The sequence below is a fragment of the Hyperolius riggenbachi genome, chromosome 3 (genome assembly GCF_040937935.1).
Source record: "Hyperolius riggenbachi isolate aHypRig1 chromosome 3, aHypRig1.pri, whole genome shotgun sequence".
Taxonomy (NCBI): domain Eukaryota; kingdom Metazoa; phylum Chordata; class Amphibia; order Anura; family Hyperoliidae; genus Hyperolius; species Hyperolius riggenbachi.
In genome coordinates this window covers 279838194-279865272 of record NC_090648.1, presented here as the reverse complement: position 1 = coordinate 279865272, position 27079 = coordinate 279838194, and the positions used below count along the sequence as shown (strand labels likewise).

General features: G+C 43.7%; 1 protein-coding gene across 2 annotated transcripts in view; it reads right to left on the bottom strand.

The window, feature by feature from the left end:
• The window catches only part of POT1 (protection of telomeres 1), a 151458-nt gene that overhangs the window by 108870 nt on the left and 15509 nt on the right, over positions 1 to 27079 (bottom strand). Inside the window, exons 3-4 of one of the 2 annotated variants that reach the window (XM_068276369.1) lie at positions 20876 to 21006; positions 14794 to 15084 (exon numbers count right to left, since the gene is read on the bottom strand). In XM_068276369.1, coding sequence (XP_068132470.1) covers positions 14794 to 15084; positions 20876 to 21006 — 422 coding nt within the window. The remainder of the gene's footprint in view (positions 1 to 14793; positions 15085 to 20875; positions 21007 to 27079) is intronic. The other variant, XM_068276370.1, reaches the window with a different exon arrangement.

Sequence of the window (27079 nt, the reverse complement as noted above, 5' to 3'; positions counted from 1 at the left end):
GGACACACACAGAATGAGAATGAGTCGTCCTAATGAGAGAGAGGCATGGAGTAGATGGATGAAGGAGTCCATCCGGAGATCAGAGGATGTGAACATATTGACAGTGACACAATCTGCAACTGTCACAGGTAAGATGAGACCTACAACTGCAAGCACTGAACAATTGTATGGGTCAGAGGATGAGCAAATAGAGGAGAAGGAGGTAATGGAGATGGGAGCATACCAAGCTTGGTCTGCAATCATGTCCGGGGAGCTGCATGAATCATTCAACAGAACTGCGTCACAAGACGTGAGCCATAGAGCTGCTGCAGAACCTCTTACAAGAGGCAGTGCTGCAACACAGCATCTCATTGACCTCACTGAAACAGAGGAAGTACAGTTTCACATAGATCAGAGGCAGAGACAGGATGTGCCAGAGTCAGCAAGCCTAGGAGCTCACGGGGGAAGAGGGGAGCTAGGGAAACTGCGTCATCCCACTATAGATCCTCAGCTAACCACTGAAGTAAGTACACCAACTGCCCTAGCACAGTTGAGGGAAGAATCACCACCTGCATATGAGACAGGGAGAGTGTCAGAATACACTTCCCTCAACTATGCTCTGAATCCAAATGATGGGATGTACCCCCTCCAACCAATGATAACGGGCATCCCTCACTGCTCCCCTTATGAATTAATCCCTACTCATCTTAGTAATATAAGCAACTACTTAACACACTACATGCAGCCCTCCCCCTTCATGGATCATCCATTACTATCTCAAATTAGAAATCGATTTTTCCCACAGCTTACTCCTATGCCCTCTCAGCCCACTACCACGGCAAGGGTGCCAGAACCAGATTGGCAGCAACACCTAAGTCAAAGCCAAGAAGGGGAAGTGACACCTTCTCTCTCTGACACTAGACTGTCACCTAGTCCCTTCAGTGACAATACAGACTTAACCGACCTGGATAGTTTAAATGGCACACCCCAAGGCACTTTGCAGCTTAGTCCTAATACTGCCCCTTTTACACCACAGTCAGGCAGCAGTCAACCATCCTGGGTAAGTGATACTAACCCTTTCAGGCAAAAGCCAATCCCCTTAAGGCAAACGCAGGAGCAACATAATCCTGTGTGCATACCGTGTCTTTTTGTTAACTAGCTTGCTGCTTGAAAAATATAGAGAATAAGCATAAGTGATATATTACTGTGCTGCAGTTTCTGATGTAAATGTGTGAATGACTCATGCCATTATTTGTGTTCTAAGCATTGCCTCAGGATACATACTGTTGAGACACTTCGGACATCCCTAATAGAACTTTAGAGCAAAATAGGATTCTTAATTAGTATCGCTGACTATCAGTAATGTTAGTAAATTAACATATAGGGACACGAAGTGTTCACGGCAGGGTGTAGTCTGAAAATAAGGTCAAACTGTGTTGTTCCTATGAAGTTTCTGTTGCATATAGTGAAAGTATTTGGTTGGTCAAGATATAAGTGCTTGCACTTAGTGCTGATCATTGTGTTCACCAGTATGTGTTGGTGAGTCGTTGTCTCCTTTCCATTGATCACCTTAATAGCATAAAATATCAGTGATACATCGCGTTGGAAGGCATTTAGCCAGCCAATCACTGCGGTGCACTGGGGTGATGAATGGAGAGGAGGAGAGTGAATTTACCAGCTTTGTGTCCGGCTTGTACAACACTGTATAGGAAATTTTATACATGTCCTGAGTGCCTAACACCGTTACGAAAAATATTTAGTATTGTTGGTTATTTGGTCAGAAGAAGAATAACCTGTGGTATCCCAAACACCTTTCTAGATAAACGTAAGCCAGTTGTGATAGAATCTTACAAGCCACCTGGCTCGCTGCAGCCACCAGTCAGCTATACATTCTCTTTGTATTCAGCGCCCTGGGAGTGCAGCGAATTAGGCATTAAATTTTGGCAAGTGCTGAATGCACCCTGGAACCTATCCAATCCCCAGATACCTGGAGAACAAGCACAGGACTCAAAAAGCTCAGAGGAATCTGACGAGTTTGAGAGTTTGCCAATAATTGCTCCCTGCCACCGCCCTATCCCACAGGTGCAGGAAAGTGTTGAGCGCTACCTAAGGGCTAGACGGGCTCAAATAATTCAAAAACCCGAAAATCTGTAAATATGAATTTTTGCTTAAATTACTGGCTAGACTGGTGATGCCACTAGCAGGTTTCTTCCTTTGACTAAATGACTATAGAATATACACCCTATTCTGACCAAGGCTGTGGTGTGTGGACTTATGGGTTTGCTGTTGCAGCCTGCGCTGTGGTGTTTCTAGTGGTTTCCTGGTGTTATTGTCGCTGGAGGGAGTTGTGTTGTCCTGATTTGGTTGAAGTATACGGAACCAGGGCTGAGTCAGAGAGAGCATTGAGGTTCGGTTTTGGTATAAGGGCATCAGGAGAGCAAACTCAGTGCCACTTCAGAAACGAGCCCAATCAGTTAGACTCGGTCAGTTGCCATTCAATAGAGGTTGTAAATGGTGGTGTTGAGGTTAGTCCATCGGGAGGGGACCCTCTGTCAGACCAAGCCAGTGAAGGGTCCACTCAGCCAGATCTAAGTGCTTGTCACCCGCACAATTATTGCAGTTTGGATTTCTCAGGGTTGGCAATGTTCACCAGACCAATGCCTACTGGGCGACAGTAAAGGATCGGGTGACCTGTTGGGCAGCAAGGACAAACATAAAACCTTGCTACTTGCCAGACCACGTGAGACAGTGTGACTATTGTGACTCCCTCTACTACGTGCTGGAGTGAGCACAATATTGCTGAATAACATCAGTAAAACCTTGCTGACCCTTGTGAAAATCAACAGAGGGGTGACGGGATTGGCTGACTCCAGTGTGCTTAGTGGTTCACACGGTAGCAACAGGGAGAGAACCTGTTGCTCAAGTTGCTCCCAGGCGAAACCAGAGATTGGCCATCTCTGGTGTGAGAATTGCTTGGAATTCAAGGGGAACACATAGTCCATACTATGGGGAATTCAATTGCTCAGAAGCGAGCGTCAAATCGCGGTGAGCCGCAGCATTTGACGCCGCGAGAAGAGATGTGTACCAAGTATGGACCGTGGGTCTCCCGATACTTGGAGGACTGGGAGCGATGGACTAACCAGAAATATGCCAGAAAGGGAACTTTTAAACCAAAGGTGTGGGAAAATTTGTGGGATGTCCACAGGGTGAGGATGACTCGCCCAAACGAGCGAGAAGCATGGAGTAGGTGGATGATGGAGGCGATTCGCCGATCCGAAGACGTCACCATCATGACAGTAAAACAATCAGGCACAGGAGGGTCACCACGGCTAGAAGATGAGGGGACTGAAGACACTGATGTGCTGGATATGGGAGCACACCAGGCTTGGACAGCACTTATGTCCGGGTCTTCTCGTAGGCGGACTGATAAGGCCGTGTCTCAGCATGTGAAACACAGAGCTGCTGCAGAAGCTCTTGATGACAGTGCTGACACAGCCACCAGGTGATCTCACTAAGAAAGAGGAAGTACAGGCACACAGCGACAACAGACAGCTAACGCAGACCTCATTAGAGACAACACACAGTAGCAGTGACAGGCTGGCCCACATACAACCTGACAGAGAGAGAGATGACTCTACATCTGTATGCCAATCCTCGTTGTATTCAGGACTGACTAATGAGTTAAACAAACCCACAGCTCCTACACAGCTAAGGGAGGAAACACCACCACCAGCGTATGGAACAAGTAAAGTAGTAGGGAGTATTCCCCATGAATATACCCCAGCCCCATATGACAGGCCACTTCCCTGGATCCATGCTTCTCATCGCAAGAAGATACGCAAAAGTGATTAATGCAAACATGCCACCAGGGGCATTTATGTTAGTCTGTCTTGCATGTTGTTTGTCATGTATATTCAAAGGTGCTGAGGGACAAACTACCTCTAGCCACCACCAGCAACCTTGGGTGCCACCAGCATCATATGGTAAGTGGGGGGTGAAACCACAAGGCTGGGATCCTGCCCACTTGCATAAGGTTGAATGTAAACAAGGGAGACTAGTGCCAAGATATCCACTTTTTTTTTACCGAGGGTATATGCATGTACATGGTACTAAGGGAATGAGTCCTACTAGCCTGCACTATTTTGAGCACGCTAGGCCAATTCATCCACCCCTGGTGATAGACACATACTGGCATACCTTGGACGAACTGTGTAATACCATGTACCACAGAATGATTCCTCCGTTTCAGGAGCATTTAAAAAAAAGGCTGGGTGGGAAACCAGAGATCACTTTCTTTTTGACATATGTTCAAGATAGACTTGTCCCTGACTGTGAGGCAGATGAGGACCCAGAAATAGACACATGTACTATGCCAGGGATTTTTACTGCAGATACAGACAACCCAGATTCTGAGATACTTGACAGTGACGATTTAAAAGACTTATCTACTGATTTAGACAATGGGAGATCAGATGACTTGATGGTAGTAAGGTGTGAGAAAGACAGGTTACATCCTGAGGACCCAACAAGAGGAGGGTATGATGACTGGTACATAGTATATGTGGTATATAATGTGGGTGAGACAAGACAATATAGGAAAATATTCTATGACCAACCTGAACCCGTGCAAGGTACTCTATTAAATAAATGTTATGATCCAGCAGATGGAATCATGGAGTTCTTGCTTACTCGAGCCCCTGAGTACTTTGGAACAGTAGATCCACTTACATACCTGACGCAAGAGAGAATTATATTTGGACTCAACTGCAGTATAGTCCAACAGGCCACTTGGTACACACATAATGAGAAAGTTAGACTTAATGCATATGCAAGCACCCTGGTGTTGCACGTACAAACAGATGCTAAAAATAAGAGATTTGAGCATATCACTCCAAAAGAAGGTGTAACAGTACAACAGTATATGATGAGGATCATGAGAGAAGCCTGTACATCAGACATTGAGGGGCACTATATTATTGACACAGCACATTGGGCATCTAACCAATCTCTTGTCTTTAATGGACCAAACCCGTGGAAATGGGAAGTACTGTGTAATGGAGTAGACACACCAAAGGTAAATGAATGGATGTATGGGGTTCCCATGTCTGAAGGATTGAGAGGATTGTATCACACCACAGACTGGAAAGACCCTCATGGCTATGAGTTAGATTTGGATTTAAACTTGGATGGACCATTTGTTTGGCCTTTCTGCGACGAATCAGATGAAGGATGCTGGACTTTTACCCAATCTGTCCAGTTGAACAGAGAAAGTCCAGTCCCTGGTGTGAACAATCCATCAATAAATAAACGAGGGTGGTATACATGGGAAGGGAGAGGCCAGGTATGTGCAACTATAGTCCGGGTGGAAAGAGAAAAGGATGTTGTGGTCCCTGTAAAAATGAATCCAAATATATGTAAAGTCCCAGCTGTCAAGATGGCAGACCTAATAGTCCCTCAACTGGCCTCACCTTGGGCAGTATTGTTGGATACAAAGTTTGTTTTGTACACGTGGAGAGTAACTTTAACTGATTTTAGGGTAGATATGTGGGACAAGAGGTGTGGTGTATATATTAAAAATCAGATCTACATGTTGAAAGGATGGTTGGAATCGGGGTATAGTCACCATAAGTCTAAAAGGGATTTGATGGATAAAGCTCTGGGGGCAGGAGGTCTTGGTCTAGGGGCCTTAAATACTATGGATTTAGAAGTATTAAGAAATAAACTTGGAGGGCTGGCTCAACATGTAGGGGAGGGAGTGAAAACTCAGTTAGATATAAATCATGTGTTAGAAAATCTACAACATGATCACATTGATGCTACAGCCTCACTGTCAGAGGTAATGAAGCAGAAATTTAAAGGGTTAGTAGCAGGTCTGGTTAAACAACAGGAAGAAGTCCAATTAGCATTATCTTGTACACAGGTTCAATCTGAACTATCACAGGATCTTAAGCTAATGATAACCTCACTGCATGCTGGTCACTTTCCCATAAATTTGCGTAGACAAGCTGAGAGATCTGTTCCTAAATTTGCAATGACGCATGAAAAATGGTGGCTTACTCAATTCCATGGGTGTCAAAACCTCACATGCACTATTTCGTCCTTAGTGCCAGTTGCAGGTGAGGAGCATCAAGCTTATACAGTGGTAAATTTGGGTTCTGTTTTGTCAGCAGGTGTAGTTTTGCTTCCCAGAGTAAACCATGACATAATGATTTATGAAGAAGGTGAGCCCAGGTTGTTAGACACAGATGGGTGTTGGAGAAAGGAAAATGTACTGTTATGTCAAGGACAGCAAAACAGGATTATAAGGCAACAATGTTGGGATGAGGAAGGATCATGCTTGATGGATGCAAAAGAGAAGATGCCGAGCCGGATGAAGTACCTAGGACAGGGTTATTGGTGCTGGTATCAAATGGAAAATGCCACCTCTTATGCAGTATATACATTCAATTGTACTCAGAGTGGAACACTGACCAGAGGGGTGTACTGTACCACTGGCCCAGTCCTGGGAGTTGATCTGGCACAGCAGAAGGGACGTACACCCATAACACCTGAAAAAAGACTAGACATCAAGCCTGATACACCTGTCCGTTTACAAAAAATTCCTTTAGGATTTGGAGCAGAATTGAAAGGATGGTTATTGGATTTTGGGAGGGAAGATGAGATCATAAAAACACTCAGAGCTTCAGAAAGGCAAGCAACAGTGCGTTTGGAGCACGATCGTGAGAAACTAGTGCAAGTCTCACATGCTCTAGAACAGGATGCTAAAATATCATGGTGGGAAAGTCTATTTGGGTATAGTCCAAAGGCAAGTGCCTTTCTGAACCTCATGCTCCATCCAGTAGTGGTGCTCATTGTCCTTACATGTGTACTATACATTTTCCAGGTACTTGTGTTTTGTAAAATCAAAAGATTAGGTGCTAGGATGAGTAAGAAACAACAGAAACTCAGGGATGTTTTGGTGGTAGTTTCACAAGATAAAGAATATATCTAAATGTTATATGGGTAGTATAAACTTTCTCATGTTCCCTTAGTTAAAAGGAAGTGCATGGAAATGAGTAAATGGAAGTAGAAGAAGCCCTCCATGAAAGGAGAGAACCATATAACCTAGGTATGAATGAAACCAATATAATCAATACAGGCTTATCCTGAACTATGCAGCTGGTGGTCAGACTACCAGGTGAGGGGCGGGAGAAGTCTGTCATGGATGAAAGGGTAGGTTTGTTAGGTATTGTAATCCCCTACTAAATCAACTTATTATTGTGATTTAATTGCTACTATACTTACTTGGTGTTATACTTTATAATAATCATACAAACATATATATATAAATAAAATAAGAGATTAAAAGAGACGAAATTTGCAATGTGTAAAAAAAAAAAAAAAAAAAAAAAAAAAACCTTTTTCCTTCTTTATGCTTTATTGTTGTATCTCCCTATGGTTCTACCCTTCTACCTCAACAAGACATGTTGTGCCTCAGCTTATCACCAAGAAGACACTTATGGATTAAGGCCTGTGGTATGAATTCTACCTCCTGATTTGAAATCTACCTCATGTTCATACTGTTTTACAATAAAAAGCAAGAGGTCCTAAGGGTGCAAGGGAAGAAAGACCCCAGCTGGGAAAGACAAAGACGGCTGAATCCTTAGTAAGACATCGCTCTACGATTGCATCACTACAGATCGTTAAAAGAGCACTCTTGTCCTGACATCATCACCTGCTTTACTTGAAAGGATCAAAAGGAATCTATTTGATACATCCTGGCAGGACCCATAATAAACGTTCCACCAGAATGCACCGCCTTAAGAGGAGTTTTTAGCCAAAAGGTGGCTCTTATTAAGGTGAAGATGATGCACTGCCTTAAGATGAGTTCTTAGCCAAAAAGGTGGCTCTTATTAAGGTGAAGAGGATGGCACTACAACATATGTACCACAGAGCCAGAGGTGATATAGCTGGAGGCCCTGACTACAAGAATAGAGCCAGAGGTGATATAGCTGGAGGCCCTGACTACAAGAATACTGTGATAAAAACTTTTTAATATAAGTAGTTCACAGGGATGAACTAGAGGAGGGAGTGACAAAGCTGTGATACCTGTCTGGTTTATATAAAGGACATTTTGTTTTAAATTAGCTCCATTTGGTGATATATAAACAATTTCTGTTAGAAGAAGGCCACATGATGTGTACGTGCTCAGGGACACTTGCTACTCTTGAACATGTCCTAATAGTAGATTTACTGTTATTTTGCAATGTCCTAGCTTCCTTGACTTTTAGTGGAAAAGGGGCCCCACGGACAGATTTAGACAAGTGATGTGTTGTCCAGACTGAACCACTTCCCCTTGTGACCTTAAACAGAAGGTTGAGTAAGAGAACAGTGGGTGGTGAAACTCATTATAATATGGGTGGAGAGTTCTAAGAATTAAATGTTAACTGCTTCATGTCTGCACTGATTACTGAACTGTGATTGGTTTTTGTAACACTGATGGACATCCTGAACTGCCCAGGGAGTGTATATTTTTGCATACTTGTAACCCTATAAAATCGGCTGTGTGCTAATGATCTGTAGCATTACTCTGATGATGCCTGTATCAACGGCCCTTGATGCATGAATAAATGTGTTGTCTATTTGACGAGGTGTGTCCGAGTCTTCCCTGTCCTTAAACATCTTGGACAAACTCGATGGATGTATGTCTTTTTTCAACCCAAATAACTATGTAACATAAGGGGAGCATAATAATTGGGGGGAAATGTCCATAAGACGCCCCTGCACCATGGACGCACCAGTTTAGTAGGTAAACAATTACTAGTTGCGCTGGGTCTAACTGGCGTCCTGTATCACTCACCCAATGTAATATATGTTCAAACTGTTATTTCAATAAAATTTGTAAAAATTTATTATTACAATAAAGTGCATTAGATTACATTTACATTGCATGCGGGTCGACCATAAATCATGAATAACTGATTCATTCAAACTTGCAATCATTCACAGACCCTCCAATGTGCATAGATTAGCCAAAAAATAAAAATTAAAAATGGAAAATATGGTTAAAAGAGTGGATCCAAAAAAACATGTGATAGCAAAAAAATATATATGTGCACAGAAAAAATATAGGTTAAAAAATAAATATATATATATATCTGAGGAGGCATACTCTGAGGGCATTCTTAACAAGAAAGAATTTGAATTCATCAACATCAAACATCCCAGGATTCCAATCATGTACCATCTCCCAAAGATACATAAATCTCTAACCAATCCACCAGGAAGACCCATCATATCTGGGATTGGTTCCTGTACCTCAAATCTCTCCAGATACATTGATACATTTTTGCAACCCTACGTACGGAAAACACCAGCATTTCTTGAGGACACAAGACACGCGATTAATACGCTGAAAGAAATAGAATGGGAAGAAGGATGGATCCTGGGCACTTTGGATATTACTTCACTATACACAATAATTGATCATAATAAAGGTCTACAGTCAACACAATACTTCTTAGAACAGGACGACTCATTGAAGGAGGAACAACGGTATTTTATACTGAATTCCATATGGTTCATCTTAACCCACAATAACTTTATGCATGAGGGAGAACACTACCTACAGAGGAGTGGGACAGCCATGGGGACCAGGTTCGCTCCGGGGTATGCTAATTTGTTTGTGGCATACTGGGAATCCACCCACATCTTTGGCGATGAGGGACCCGGAGAGAACCTGGTCCTCTGGCGTAGATTCATCGATGACATCTTGTTTATCTGGAAGGGTAACATGGAGACATTGGAGGATTTCCTAGGAAACATCAACAACAATGACCTAGGATTGATATTCACAGGAGATATAAGCACCAACAATGTACACTTTCTAGATTTGGACATATACATTGAAAATAATACTATAAAAACAAGAACTTATGCTAAGCCAACAGATGTCAATGGTTATATACTTATTACAAGTTGCCACTTCCCACCTTGGCTCGAGAACATCCCAAAGGGACAAATGGCGAGAATCCGTAGGAATTGCACAGAGGAGGATCAATTCAAACAAGAGGCTATAACATTGACAGGAAAATTCCTGGAGAAGGGCTATCAACAGGATGACATAAATAAAGCAATACAGACCATGGGCAACATGGATAGGGAAGAATTACTAAAAAAGAAATCCAAAACGACTACAGATGAACATGAAATGCGCATTAATTTACAATATCACACAAACAACAAAAGGATACAGAATATTATCAAAAAACATTGGAATATCCTTAAGAAAGACAAAACACTATACAACATTATCCCAGAAATACCATCTTTCATATTCAGGAGAGCTAGCTCGGTGGGCCTCAAGATCGCCACAGCAACTAGTAGGGACGGCAGAGGCAATAAACTCGGAGAAGGTTTCATAAGATGCGGGAGATGCAACAACTGCAGGGATACACAAGGCTACAATAAAACTATGGAGGTCACCACACAACATGGCTCCATGAAAATTAAACAATTAATTACATGTGACACAAGAGGCGTAATCTACTGCATTAAGTGCCCATGTAACAAATACTATATAGGCAGAACTAAACGTCTACTTAAAGAAAGGATAGGGGAACATTTTAAAAATATGAAGAAGGGATGGGATGGACATCCCCTATCTAGACATTATAAAGAAAAACATAATTGTAGAATCTATGAGACCAAATTTATGGGCCTGGAGATAGTATATAGAGACACCAGGGGAGGTGACTATATAGCCAAAATGTCCAGTAGGGAAAGCTTCTGGATTTTTAGTCTAGACACTATGTCCCCTAAGGGCCTGAATGCAGAATTTGAGATATTTGGATTACTATGAATGAACGTGGCCACATTAGACCCACTCAATATAGAATCGAGATATTCGGGGCCTTTATGAATGAATGTGTCCACAACAGACCTATCCAATGTGGCAGACCACCCATATGTGTATAGTACTGCCCGTCCTCCTTACTTTCTGCTGCGCAGGAGTATACATTTATTTGTTTTTTAGGTGGCACCTCTTTGTCCACGCGTACCTACGCTGCGCAGCCTATGAGAGAAATCGAATTATATACACATTTATTTTCCTAACTCTGATAAATCCTCTTATGCTTTAAACAGATCCAACACTGGTGCGCCTCATAAAATTAAACACAGCCATAGCCGTATATATTTTTCTTATAATGTGTTATTGTTTATTATCATTTTTTATATATATGTGAATATACATATTTTTCACTTGAAGCAAGAGGAGATGAAATATGCATAATAAATGCACATCGCCACCCATGTCGGATGGAAACGCTAGGACCCAGGAGACAACATGCCGGAGAGAGGGGAGGGGACAATAGTATATATCAACCCGGAGGTGGCTGTTCACTTCAGAATTGACTTTGATAAAGGCAGCCGCAGACTGCCGAAACGCGTTAGTCTTAAACTCTGCACCCTCCCATATTGCTCAGCGAGGATTTTTGCAATAAGTATTGCCGGACCTAAACCGTCTATCAACCTTCGCTAAACCGCAGTTCAGCGGTAACCAAGCAATAAGGGACGCGAGGAGCAGGTGACGTCACCGGAAGTAGACCAGCCACTACCCGGAACTACTATACTCGATCATTGCGGATGATTACGGATACAGTACGGAGTTGTATAGTGTCATTGAGCTACCGGCCGGAACTCGGACACACCAACTGGACCCTCCGCAAACCTCTCAGAAAACTCTATTTGAGGACGTGAGTACAATCAGCAGCATCATTACTGGCACGACGTGCAAATATAATACTGCTCATTCGAGGAAGGAGGTGAGTCCATTTATGAACTCTATGAATTATATACAACCTATATGCCAACCATAGCCTTGATGCCTGGTACCTACAAATACCAACCTATATTGGAAGATTGACCTCATATGAGTCCAGGGGAGCCTTTACGACGAAACCTCACAGAGATTTATATTGAGACATATCAGCAATCTTTTTCTTAAAGGGAGTCTTCACCATACACCTTGAAACATTACCCAAGGCACCTGTACGATATATATATATATATATATATATATATATATATATATATATATATATATATATATATTTTTTTTAACCTATATTTTTTCTGTGCACATATATATTTTTTTGCTATCACATGTTTTTTTGGATCCACTCTTTTAACCATATTTTCCATTTTTAATTTTTATTTTTTGGCTAATCTATGCACATTGGAGGGTCTGTGAATGATTGCAAGTTTGAATGAATCAGTTATTCATGATTTATGGTCGACCCGCATGCAATGTAAATGTAATCTAATGCACTTTATTGTAATAATAAATTTTTACAAATTTTATTGAATTAACAGTTTGAACATATATTACATTGGGTGAGTGATACAGGACGCCAGTTAGACCCAGCGCAACTAGTAATTGTTTACCTATTTATACTATTTTGTGTGAGGTGAGTGGGTCCCCACACCTTCTAGTTAGCAGCGGGCAGTACAATAAAATCCACCTACCCAAGCGCCCTCCACCTTTTTTTAGAGTTTTCGCACCAGTTTAGTATATCATTTTTCCCTTGGTTTTTGTCCGCTAAACCTAAGTGCATCTTATAGTCTGAAGTGTCTTATAATACTAAAAATACGGTACAACAATGTGGGGAAAATAAATCTGATTTCAACAGATTCAATGTTATCTTTGACTGTGTTCACTATTTCAGGATTTACACTGTAGTCACAAGACTTTGTTTATAGTAATTTAAAGTTAAAGGATACGTCCAAGCTAATTAAAAAATCCACTTTCCTGGGGCTTCCTCCAGCCCCTGGCAGCCGTCCTGCGCCCTCTCCGCAGCTCCGGTGGCTCCTGGACTCCTCCGCTGCAGACAGGGCTGTAGAGTCGGAGTCGTGGAGTCGGGCAATTTTGGGTGCCCGGAGTCGGGAAAAAATGCACCGACTCAGACTCCTAATGAATTTGTAACTGTAATTAAAATAGAAAATATGATACAATGTTCTATTTCTCAGATAATAGTCATTAAAAATAACGTATATATACGGTATATATACAGTAATAGCTGTGCTTAGTCCACAAAAATAAAATAAACCAATCAAAATTAGTTACTTGTGCTGCTTCAATAAAGCAGTCCCCGTATTTTTAAGGTCAGATATACATATCTGATTGTGACTGTATATATAATGTGTACACAGGAATCTCTTATATATACTAAATAACATCTATGCTGTAAGAATAAAGCCTGATGTGTAGCTGTGTCACTAATAGAGATGGTCAACGAGATGGAAATAATTCTGCATTGATGCTGATTTATGCAAATGTATGCACTCCCTTTGCTGATAAAATCAAATAATTTGATGTTATTAAAATTTGGTTTGGTGACTACAAATTAAAGGGTAACTGAGACGGATGAAAAGTAAAGTTTTTTATACATACCTGGGGCGTCCTCCAGCCCCCTTCAGGCTAATCAGTCCCTCGCTGTCCTCCACCACCCGGATCTTCTGCTATGAGTCCTGGTAATTCAGCCAGTCAGCGCTGTCCGGCCGCATGCCGCTCCCACAGCCAGGAACATTCTGCACCTGCGCAATAGTGCTGCACAGGTGTAGTATGCTCCTGGCAGCGGAGTGTGTGCATGCGCATTACGCCTGACTGGCTCAAGTACCTGGACTCATAGCAGAAGATCCAGGTGGTGGAGGAGGACAACGAGGGACTGATTATCCTGAAGGCGGCTGGAGGAAGCCCCAGGTGTGTATAAAACTTTAATTTCATCTGTCTCAGGTTTACTTTGTTACACAGTAGCACTATACTCTACATATGCACTCCCCACAGAGCTGCAGGGAATCCACTGAGAATGCTGTGCACATTGAACACAGAGGTGTTGTCTGTTTACAATCTCCTCATTCCCCTGCAGAGTACCTGCACATCATTCTTACATGTACCCACACTTACATTGCCTAGGGCCTGATAGATGTTCTTTGTTCCGGTTTGTACCTTCTACAAGTACTCTTACCAAGGACTAGTTTTAGTCTAAAGGGAATAAATATAGTAGTCTACATATCCTTCTCACTTCAGTTGTCTTGTAAAATTCCTAAGCGTTGGCAGTTAAGAGACAAATTTCACGTTACATACTTTTAATCAACAAAATTGTAATATGCAAATTAGAGGAGTCGGAGTCGTGGAGTCAGTGGAATCCTAAACGGAGGAGTCGGAGTCGGTGGATTTTTGGACCGACTCCACAGCCCTGGCTGCAGATGCTGACTTTGCCAGGTCTTATTCCAGGTCAGCTTCTTCTGCGCAGGGCGGCTGCCAGGGGATGGTGGAAGCCCACAGTACAGCTGCCAGGGGCTGGAGGAAGCCCGAGGTAAGTGGATTTTTAATTTTTTAAATTAGCTTGAACGTATCCTTTAAAAAATGTTGTGTGCTAAACCAACTATACTGTATAAACCAAGTGCTGAGAACAGGATAGGCGCTGTTTTTTGTTCAGTATAACGTGTGGAAATTACAGCCAATTGCCACTATGTGGTATCACTGTAGGAATAACATAGTATTACATTTGCCGTATTCTGGAAGAATACAGCCAAATAAACAAAAGTAGCTAGAATATTACAATTCATCCTGCCTAATAAAAATCCTGGGTTGAGCATCCATGGTCTGCTTCCATGTCAGAGGAGTGCGCAGGCTTGGGGTCACATGCATGGGTTGCTGGCATGTGCATGTCACAGGTGCGGGCTGAGAGGCCTGCTTTCTCGAGCCCATTATGTAACAGGCTATATTACTAGTCCTTAATAAATGTAACAGACTTGTATGTTTCAAATCACCTTTAGAAGATATGATGACTGATCCACAACTGCTTTCCCAACAAGATTGCAATACAGATTAAAATACTGCCCAGGCCGAATGTCAGAAAGCTTTACTCTCAGCTCAGGGGTAATCTGTTGCCTCATTTGCCAATCTCGTAAGGATTCTATCATCTTTTTGTCTTCTTCTGTAAAGCTGTAGGTTTTGCTAGATGTTCTAGGCAATAATGGAGCCCCTGTTGTGCCTTCAAAAACTAAAGAGGAAAACCCATTACTGCTGATACCTTTAATTTCACTGTTGAAGTTGCTGATCTAGAGGAAAACAAAAGAAAATGGATTTCATAATGCTGATAAATCTACTGCAAAGTATACCACAATGTGATCAGCAATTACTATCAAAAAAATAAAAAGGAAATAGTCTTCAAATTAGCTACATGAATAATAAATTGAACTTTTGCAAGAAAAATATTATTTTAGCCAAGCTGTTACATTGCAAATTCTGCAGTCTTGCAAGAGAAAAGCACTTTATAAATGTTATTGTTCATTGAGGTTGGTGCACAAAGCGGCAGTAATATTGTTGGTTGGAGACAGCAGTTACCACGAGTACGCCATTAGCCCGACCTGCGGTACTCAAATAACGTGAACGTTGCTATGGTAATTGGAGTTTACATGCATAGCATTTGACACAAGGATCAGCACATGGTACATTTCTATTAGTATAGGTAGTGTACAGTAACTGCTTTCACTGTACATACTGGAAGTGATAACTGATCAAGGCTCCATTTCCGGCCTTGTTTACATGGATGTTTTGCAATGCCTACATTCCTTTCTTTCTCAGTCCATCCTAAACACTGACATGAATCTGGCCCTCCAGGCCTGGAGTTTGACACGTGCTCTAAACCTATTTGACAAGAGCCTATTGAATAGGTTTGTTGTGACCCCACTCCCACTGTATGCAAGCACATCTGTACTAGTATTACACAAGTAAGGTGTAAGCTGGACTGCAGGACTGCAGAGTGCCCGACCTTCAGAACGTTGTGCGTAATGTGTCTCTCACAGACAGAGCAGCCATTCTTACTGCTGCCACCTGCTGTCTGTACTGTTTAAAGCAGCAGGCTTTTGTCTGTACAGATAACAGATGGCAGCAGTGAGGATGACTGTGCGACGCTCTGCTCAATTGCCGGCCAACTGAGTTGCTTCTCTGCATGCAGGTAATGTGATGTTGGAGAAGAGATTGTGAAGTAGGGAAAGCTAAAGGTAATCGTGTGGAGGAGGGGAGGCTAGGGTTTAGTGTGGGGAAGAGGGAAGGCTAAAGTTAAGCAGGGAGAGGAGAGGTTGGAGGTGAGGCTGCAGGGGTGAGGTCCTGAGGATAGTAAGCAGATGGGCAGACGTGTGGAATCTGGAATTAAGTAAGGCAAAGGAGAGTGCTGGAAATAAGTGAGGGTGAGGAAATGGTAGTGGCTGAGGGAGAGAGACAGCAAGAGAGAGTTCTAGAGATATGAGAGAGAGAGAGATAGAGAGAGGTGAAGGAGAGAGACTGAAACTAAGTGAGGGAGAGAGAGGTTGGAGATACGTGAAGAAGAGAAGGAGAGAGACTGGAAGTGACTGAGGGAGAATGCTGGAGATTAGTGAGAAAGAGAGGCTGAAAGTAAGAAATAGAGATGGCCCGAACAGTTCGCACGCAAACTTTTTTGCGCGAACAGCCGCGAACCTTTACCACGTTCGACCCACCCCCTAGACTACATCATTTGGCTAAACTTTGACCCTCTACATCACAGTCAGCAGACACATGGCAGCCAATCCGAGGTTGCTGCAGAGATAGGGAAAGCTTAGTTAGGTCTTGTTAGATTGCTCCTTGCTGATATTTGTTGCTGAAAAGCACCACCAAAACAGCTCTTTTGAGAGCTAATGTTCTTGTGATTTTTTTTTTTTTTGTGTGACCCACTGACACTGCATATACAGCCCAGTCTGTCGCAGCTGGCCCTTGCTAATTGCTATACTGTTCCAGGCCCAGCACATTCCGCACACCTTTTCACTGCACCTGTGTGACTGCACATTGTATCATGCCACCAGCAGTCAGTGCATACCTTTCACTGCACCTGTGTGACTGCACATTGTATAATACCACCAGCAGTCAGTGCATACCTTTCACTGCACCTGTGTGACTGCACATTGTATCATACCACCAGCAGTCAGTGCATACCTTTCACTGCACCTGTGTGACTGCAAATTGTATTATACCAGCAGTCAGTGCATACCTTTCACTGCATCTCTGTGACTGCACATTGTATTAGTCAAGTCAGTGCATACCTTTCACTTCATCCCCCCTCCCTCCTTCCTCCTCCTGCTTTGATTCTGGCACCTCACTTAACTCTCAGCTGGCAGCCACCACATCTGCTCCATTTGACAGTTCGTAGGAGTTATTTGGTGGGGAATTAACGGATTACTGTTAGCTCGCCAGCTGTTACCATACCAGCTGGTGGACAGGTTGCAATTATTTTTCAAAAAAGGTGATACCCAAACTGAACTGTGATGTTGAAAGGCAAGTGGTGTCATCTCTGGCACACAGCGTTGGGTCAAGGGTCCATCTGACCACGGATGCCTGGTCTGCAAAGCACGGTCAGGGCAGGTACATTACTTATACGGCACATTGGGTCAACCTGGTGACCGCTGGCAAGCAGGGAGTTCGTGGCTGTACAGCGGACCTAGTTGCGACACCTCCACGGCTTGCAGGTATGCCGGCTGCCACCTCCTTTCCTTCTCCTCCTACATCCTCTTTGCTGTTATCCTCCTCCTCCTCGGCTGGGTGGCAGTGCAACTCTACTGGTGCTGCGATCTCTTCTCCAACTACACACCTCCAGCTCCCCAGGGCCTATGCTGCATGCCAGGTACGTTGGTGTCCCGCCATCTTGGACATGTCTTGCCTCAAAGCCCAGAGTCTCACTGAAGCAGCACTCCTGGCTGCTCTGAACAAACAGATGGATCAGTGGCTGACCCCACACCAACTGGAGATCGGCAACGTGGTGTGTGACCACGGCAGCAATCTCTTGTCGGCTTTGAGTTTTGGAAGTTGACACATGCCCCATGTGCTCAATCTTATATTCCAAAGATTTGTGTGTAAGTACCCAGGCTTACAGGAGGTCCTAAAGCAGTCCAGGAAGGTGGGTGGGCATTTCAGGCATTCCTACACGGGCGCAATGGCCGTGTAGGAACGCCTGAAATGCCCACACACCTTCCTGGACTGCTTCAGGACCTCCTGTGCGCCTGGGTACTTACACACAAATCTCTGAATTATTAGATTCAGCACATGTGCCATGCAAGGTACATGTGTCAACTTTCCCAAATTCAAAGCCGAAGCTGCTTGGCCGATATTTAGCTGAGAAACAACTTGCTGGGGAAGGGGCTTGATTTGCGATAGCCCGACTTGCTGGAATTACACGCTTCTCTTGTTTGACCGCCTGCGACAACAGGAGAAAGCAGTCAACGAGTATCTGTACAGCTACAGTGAAAGGTCATGCTCTGGGGAGCTGGGCATTTTCTGGCCGAAGTACTGGACACTCATGCGTAATGCATGCAGGCTCATGTGTCCGTTTGAGGAGGTGACAAACCTGGTGAGTTGCAGTGAAGGCGCCATCAGCGACTTGATCCCATATGCTTTCTACCTGGAGCGTGCCGTGCATAGAGTAGTGGATCAAGCTGTGGAGGAGCGTGAACAGGAACAGGAGGAAGATTTGTTGGAAACATCACCTGCGGCATCATCAACACCTGCGGCATCACAGAGGATGGGGTTGGAGGAGGAGTCTGGGGAAGAGGAGTCAGAGGAGGAAGGTGGCTTTGAGGAGGCGGAAGAACAACCGCAGCAGGCGTCGCAGGGTGCTTGTGCTGCTCACCTTTCCCGTGGTATTGTTCGTGGCTGGGAGGAGGAGGAGAACTTACCTGAGGAAGAGCAAGACAAGATGGCTAGTAGGTCAGCATCCGACTTTGTGCAGATGGGGTCTTTCATGCTGTCCAGCCTGTTGAGGGACCCCCGTATAAAAAAACTCAGGGGGAATAACCATCACTGGGTGGCAACACTACTAGACCCTCGGTATAAGCACAAAGTGGCAGAGATGTTACCAAATTACCAGAAGGCAGAAAGGATGCAGCACCTGCACAACAAGCTGACAAGTATGCTTTACAGTGCGTTTAACCACTTGAGGACCACAGTGGTAAACCCCCCTAAAGACCAGGCTGCTTTTTACTTAATTGGTCACTGCAGCTTTAAGGTCAAGCTGCAGGGCCGCACAACACCGCACACGAGTGATTCCCCCCCCCCCTCTTTCAAAACCGTGCTAACTGTTAGCACGCTGGTGAAAAGCCCATTATCACGCCTAAATTCAGTTTAGGTGTAATAAAATAAACTCGCGCGTAAAGTTTTACGCGTGCAACGCCATTAAAGGGAACCTTAACTGTGGGGGGGAAATAAAAATTCACTTACCTGAGGCTTTCCCAAGCCTCCTGCAGCCGTCCTGTGCCGGTCCTTCGGTGCCCTCCAGTCTCCCGTCTTGCGTCATGCGGACGTGCTTTACGGCTCTTTACGACGGGGAATGCGGAAGAAGAAGACGCTTTGCCGGAGGACGACTGGCAGTTGGTCGAAAACGAAACTTAGCCGCGGAGGGAGACCGGAGGGCACCGAAGGACCGGCGCGGGCACAGGACGGCTGCAGCTGGGAAAGCCCCAGGTAAGTGAATTTGTTTTTTCTCCCACAGTTAAGGTTCCCTTTAAACCCTATACGACGTTTCGCGCACACCGGACTTTGCACGCGTAAAACTTTGCGCACAAAACTTTGCGCGTGAGTTTTTCCCTCAAAGTGGTGCTATCCTACTTAGTGCAATGCTTATCATGCCCAAAAGACTTTAGGCGTGCTAACTAGATTAGCAGCGCTTTGTGAATCAAGCCCCTTGTGTTTACTGCAGATGGGCCTGTACACATGCTCTCTTGCGCAGGAGGATCTTGTGAGCTCTGCAAGATTAGAGTCTTTCATGGTGCAGTACATTACCAACTGGGGACTATGGTCCTAACTGCCATGAGATCATTGACAAGTTACTCCACGTGTAGTTCTGGGCTTCTTCTCATGATGATTGCAACGCCATGGTGAAGCCCCTACCGAGGGAGATTGACAGTTATTTTGTATTTCTTTCATTTACAATTTATCACACCAACTGTTGTCATTTTCTCACATGCTGTTTGGTAGTAGCATTGTAGCCCAGTCCAGGTCTACAATCTTCTCCCTGACTTCCTTGGACAGCTCTTTGGTCTTGGCCATGATAGCTAATTTGGAATCGGATTGAACAATGTCTTTTATACAGGTCCTGTACCAAGCTGGAAAGAGGAGCACTCCCTTAAAGAGAATCTGAAGCCAAGAAAAATAGTGGTTTTTATTTACCTCTTCTCTTCTGCAATATCAGCTAAGATGAATCGTCGCTTTTCTGTGGTATAACGAGGTCTGTAACCTCCCGAACTCCCGGGGGCAAAAATACTCCGTTACTTTCTGGAGTAGGCAGAGCTTTTTGCTGTAGCTCTGCCTCCAGTTTAGTCAATCAGCGCTGATCGCCGCCTCTCCCCACTCTTCTCTTTGAAAGAAGACAGAGAGGCGGGGAGAGGAACCGATCAGCGCTGATTGACTGTACGGCAGGCAGAGCTACAGCCCAAAGCTCTGCCTCCCCGGGCAGAAAAATCCATGACTTTGAAAGTCATGGATTTTTGCCCCGGGAGTTCGGGGGGTTATAGACCTCGTTTTGCCGCGGGAATGCAGCGATTCAGCTTAGCTGAAATGGCAGAAACGAAGAGGGAAATAAAAAGCACTATTTTTCTTGGCTTCAGACTCTCTTTAAAAAGGGTGCTCCTAATTTGTTTGTTACCTGCATACAGAAAATACCGAAACATAAACCCTACAATGAAGCCTGGCAGGAAAGAGGAGCTCACCGTATTTCAACCATTATCCCCCTGCCCCCCCCCCCCCCAATAATATTGTATTGCAGAATTGGTATCTCATTGATGGTATGCTTGATTGATTTTCTAACAAAAGTGGAGTTACACTTTAAAGGTCAAATGAAAACCATACCTTTATTCTGTGGAATCTCACAATATCACCCTGTTTGGCAATTTGTGGTAGTGTTTCTTGATTTCCACTGAAAAATCTGCAATTCAGCTGTGCATTGGACTGATCCTTAATGGTAACAACTGAGCAAAAATCTGAGAAACAAAAAGATTTCATTTACTTACACAACTCACACCAAATAGCTTCAGAGATTATTTATCATACCAATATTTGGAGAATTACCGTATATATTTTTTTAACATATAAAGTGGTATAAAACTCAATAATACATTTCTGCTCTGAAACATTAAACATAGCAAAAAAAAAACAAAAAAAAAACTACACAAATGAAAACATGAGAAGACCGATATTAGGACACTGAAATGCATGCTTACTCTTCAGTATGGGCCACAAGAAAAGCACAACGGATTTCCCCTGCATACTATTTGCGGGGGGGGAGCGCTGACTATTCTGTTAATAAGCTTGCCATCCGAAGTGTGATTTGGACAGTATAATGTAGTTTACCACAGCACGCATTAGAATCCCTATAGAATAGAATACAAATCTTTATCGTCATTGTAACAGCCAAACAGCGATTCGGGGGGAACTTTCTAAAGCACAATTGCCACGTTTGATTCGATAACAGATGTGGCACCCCAGTGGAGATAGGCCTCAAAGTCAATGCATGACATTGCCGTCTGCAGGGCAAATTATCAGATTGTCTTGTAATTTCTATGCAAACACAGAAGATAAATTTCTCTACTTCACCCCTAAATACAGCAGAAGCTATTCTGCATTATTTATACAGCTTAGGGCTTATTTCCACGGGCAGCCGCAGGCCCAACTGAATGGCGATTCGGCTGAGTTCTGCAGAAATCTAGAGCATGCTGTCGAATTTTGAACCGAAGTACAATCTGGAAGGCAAGCCAATAGAAAGGTAGGCAGCATTTCCCCATGCAGCTCGCAAGCAGGGAAATGCTGCAGTTTCAGCCCATATTTGCTCTCAGTGGCCATAGGCCCTCAGTATTGCTCAAGTCAATCTGATAAGTGTAGTATGGCAACAGAAATCTTATTAATTCGCTTTTAAGTGAAGTAGGGAATTCAGTATTAATACTTCCTTTAACTTATATAAAAATGATTATATATATATAGGCGATTGTCAGTTTTGGAGAGGAACCTTTTGAAATGTTTTTATATTTCTACTTAATAGTGTGTTATCATACATAATAAAATTGTTATTCTTTAGATATTCAGTGTGTAGTGCTGACTCCGGGACATATAGTGGGTGCTTTGCAGTTGTTCTTGTTTCTCTAGGCCCTAGCACACACCATATTGCTGTGTGCAGAGAGCTATATTTGTATATACCTCCTTTAACTTGGAAACCATTTAAATCTTTTTTTGCTTTTAGTTGTATGCTGTGTTTAATGCATTAGACCAGAGAACCCCAACTCGGTCTTCAAGGCCAATGATCGAGTACATGTTTTGCAGGAAACCACAAACATTCACGGGTAGGGTAATGAGTGTCTCACTCAGCAGTGCTCATTAACTACCTTTGTGTGTTATTCACAAAACATGCACTATTGGTGGGCCTTGAAGAGAGGGTTGGGGGAACACTGCTTTAGCCCATAGACAAGATTTGAGTTTCACATTACTTTAAGGAAATAGTGGGTAGTGGGTGTCAGGACACCTTCTAGGAAAAGACACAGGGAACAAAACCAGAAGCCCAATGGTACAGTATTTCAAGGTAATTGGGTAAATGTAAAAAGTAAGAATATACTCACAAAGGTGGGTTGCAGAGGGGCAACCGACCGTAGAAAGCAGGTGGAGACAATGAACCCGTCTCCACTCGGGGAGGTCACTAGGGACCTGCATGCGGTTGCTGTCCTTCGGAAAACAAAGGGGACAGATGTCCACCGTGGTGTGCACCACGTGTGGTCTGTCTCCACCCCTCAAATGGGTGACGTGTGGGGGTATAGGATGCACTAGACAATTGTAAAGAGGCGCCCTGGTGGTTTATAAAAGCGTTTAAAAACAGTTTAAAACTAACAAAGGACTGAGGTAGCTTACATCAATGACGACAAATCTTTGTAAAAAAAAAAAAAAGCTTTGTAGCACAGGCTTTGTTTTTTAAAAAGATTTGTCGTCATTGAGGTAAGGTACCTCAATCCTTTATTAATTTTTTAAACACTTTTTTTAAACCACCAGGATGCCTCTTTACAATCGTTTAGTGCACTTTAAGGAAATGGGCATTTTGCAAAAATGCTGAAGCTTTGGAAAGCTTGTTTTAATACTTCTTAAGGTACCAAATGCTCAGACTGATACACAGAAATACAAGAATACATTAGTTAGGTGGCAAAACAACTATTAAAGAAACAACTGAATAAATGACTCAAAAAGGAACTCTGAAGTTGAATAGGAGCAAAAAATAGATAATAATGTTCACTGAGATACAAAAAGCTTTTCATGCATCCTGCCAATATTAATGAATATAAAGCAACAACGGAGAGAATTGGCTCTTGGGTGCATGAAAATCAATAAATACTTTTAATAGTACATTTTATACAAAAAAACAAGACTAGGTGCATAACATAAATATGAATTTAAAAAACAGTAATATATATTGCAAATTAGCCAAATGTTGCCGCTGGACACCCCAGATCCCTAGAAAAAAATGGGGCTGCAGTCCCCCAAAAAAACAGGAAAAAATAGAAGGGAGTCCTCATGTAATGGACATCAAGCTGGTTGTAGGCAGGCATGTAAGAAACAATTGTTGTAAAAACATCCTCTGTATTTTTTGGTTGAAAAGCTATATTCATACAGTTCAATACAATAGCAGCCCCCACTCAATGGGGCTAGAGGAGCAGAGATGACACTGGAACAAATGCAAGGTGAACGATGCTGGTAGGAAACCACAAGGCTGTGCCCCCCACTCGCAGGGGCAACCAATAAGCAGGGAGGGTTAATAAAGCAGGCAGTCTGTCATCATGCTGTTGTTAAAAGACGAGCTTGCAAGCAGATGATAGTGTAATGTGCATGGCGTGGCATATAGCTGTTATGAAGCCCAACACTGTAGCACATAGCAATGCTGAGTATGACAGGAGAGACAGTATAGTGCCAGCAAAGCTCCCAAGCTGGGAATCCGTCAGCAACAACGTTCATCAGTCGCCCCGAAACACTAGAGCAATGATGGAAAAATTTCTTTACGGATGGCATAAAGTTCCAATGCAAAATCAAACCTGCCCCCATTCAGGGATTCATGAGTGCAAAGGATGTAGTTACCAGTCCAGCTTAATGGCCAGGAACATCCTGATGGAAGATGAGGGTCCCAAGCGGCAATAGGCGGCGTTTGCTAAGCTGTCAGACAGCCTGACATGTTTCGCCGTCTTCTGACGGCATTCTCAAAGGCAGACAGCAAAAAGCGTGTTCCTAAGACGCCATAGCGGCGTTCTTGTACTGGCCGTACTCCTCCCAAACCCTCAGCCACGCCCCCCGCGCACTCCCATGTGACCGCTCCGCGTGAAGACGCGGAGACGTCCGAGTGCGCGTCACTGGAGCGCAAATGCGCTCCATGCCACAAAGCCGGAAGCTGTTTCCTCCGGCATGTGTTTAGAGTGACGCGCCGTCAGATAGGGAGGGCTGGGGGGGGGGGGGCGGGCGGGGGCGGGAGAGACGGCAGAGATACAATATAACTTAACAAAAAGAACAGAGTACAATTACAATATAAACATAGCAACATACAGGGCGGCACATGAAGTTAAACCTAATAGCCGTCATTTTCTGTATATAAATAAACCTATAACCATATCCTATAAAGTTCAGAGTGCAAGTGCAGCCATAACAGTCAAATAACCAGTGGACATATCAATATATATCATGTCCACTGTACTAAAATGGACAGTAGTGAAGTAACAGTGGGGAGGAACGGAGGGTTTTTAATGAAAAACCCATACAGACAGGCGGATGAAAGAGCAGCCTGATGGAAAGAAAATGGAGAAAGGGGGGCCCTAAACGAAAAAGAGCAGCAGCTGAGGGATCTAACCTAAACGAGCCTACTGTGGAAGAAAAACCCGGTAGTTAATACTATCATTGAGGCCCTTGTCTTTAGTGGCTCCAAGATTAAAAATCCAACGGGACTCCAACTGGAGTAACGCTCTATCAACATTTCCCCCTCTGGGGTGCCGATGTATGACATCGAGTCCTATGAATTTAACGTAACGGGCATCACCCCGATGTTCAAGATGAACATGACGGGAAATTGGGGATTTGAAATTACAGCAAGTAATGTCACTAACATGGTCCTTAATTCTTTCTCTCAGGGCCCGAGTGGTTTTTCCAATATAAAAACTGCCACATCTACAATAGAGCAGGTAAATGACCGCAGGGGTATTGCAATTAACAAAATGTTGCAAATACCACCTGCGGCCATTGGGCAAGACAACCGAATTCCCCACCTGTAAATATTGGCAATAAGCACATCCGCTGCAACTATATGTACCCCTTGTTTTACAATGACCACCGGGTGTGTTCTTCCCCCAGAAATGGCTCGTGGAAAGCAAATCCCTCAATGTTTTGCTCCGTCTATAAGTAATCTGTGGTTTAAAGGGAATGAATTCCCTGATGGCATAATCCCTAGTGAGGATATGCCAATGCCGCTGGAGAATGCCATCCACCTCACGATTTTGATCGCTATATCTCGTGATTAACCGCGTCTCTTTAGAATCCGTTATAGTCTTGGGCCTTTTTTGTAAAAGGTCAAGACGATTAGTCGATTTAGCTCGTTTGTACGCTTTTTTCAGCCAACGGTCTTTATAGCCTCGTTCATGAAAGCGGGACCGTAACAGTTTGGCTTCCTTTTCAAAGGTAATATCGTCAGTGCAATTCCGCCGGACACGCAAATATTGTCCGGTGGGTATGCCGCGTATAGTGTGCGAAGGATGCGCACTACTTGCGTGTAAATAAGCATTAGATGCTGTGGGCTTGCGGTAAATCCGAGTAGATAGACAACCCTCTCCATCGACACTGACAATCAGATCCAGGAATGAAATGGAGCTGCGGTGACTTTCCATAGTGAATCTCAAATTCCAATTGTTTTGATTTAAAACTAGAACAAATTCATCCAAGAGATCTTTCCCTCCAGTCCAGAACATCAGCACGTCGTCTATGTACTTGTGCCACGACACAATGTGGCACAGGTACATGACGAGGGCATCACTACCAAATAGATGGCGTTCCCACTCCCCCAGGTACAGGTTGGCCAAAGAGGGAGCACAAGTTGTCCCCATGGCCGCCCCCTGCACCTGGAGGTAGTGGGCCCCATCAAAAATAAAAACATTATTCTGCAGAATAAATCTCAGACAGTCCAGGAGAAAGCGATTATGTGGTATCTCGGCAATATCCATCTCACCCAAAAATCTACCCACAGCCTCCACACCCCTGTCCTGTGGTATGCTGGAGTACAGGGCCTCCACATCCAGGGTCACCAACAAGGCCTCTGCAGGTAACTGCAGCCACTCCACTAAAGTGAGGAGGTGCAGTGTATCCTGTACATATGACGGGAGACGGTGGACATGTGGTTGTAAGTGTCTATCAACATAAACACTTATTTTTTCGGTAAGAGACCCATTGCCAGAAACAATGGGTCGGCCAGGAGGCCTGGACAAACTCTTATGTACTTTGGGCAATGCGTAAAACGTCGGTGTAACCGGATTCTCGACTTTCAAGAAACTGCCAACTTCAGCAGTAATAACTCCTTCTCTTACCGCCGTATCGATAAGATCAAACAAACTTCTTTGATTAGTGATGACCCTGGATGCTGAGACCCTACAGTACCACTCCCTATTCTTGAGAATTTTTTGGCACATATAGGTGTACTGTTCAGACCTCATAATGACGACATTCCCCCCCTTATCTGAGGGTTTGATAATAATGTCTTTATTATCCCGCAATTCGCTTAGTGCTTGCTGTTCCTCCAATGATAAATTTGAGGTTGGATTTTTTTCAATCCACAATTTGCGGATATCCTCCTCGACCAAGGAAACAAATGAATAAATGCTCGGGCATAAAGAGAAGGGGGGGAAGGACGCCGAACGAGATCTGAACTGTTGGTTAATTGAGTCACTCACAGCTCCATCTCCCACACTGAATCCAAACAAATCCTCCTCAGCAATATGTCCACTCTCCTCACTCAATTTTACCAGATCCATTAAAGTTCTATAGTCCTGATTGGAC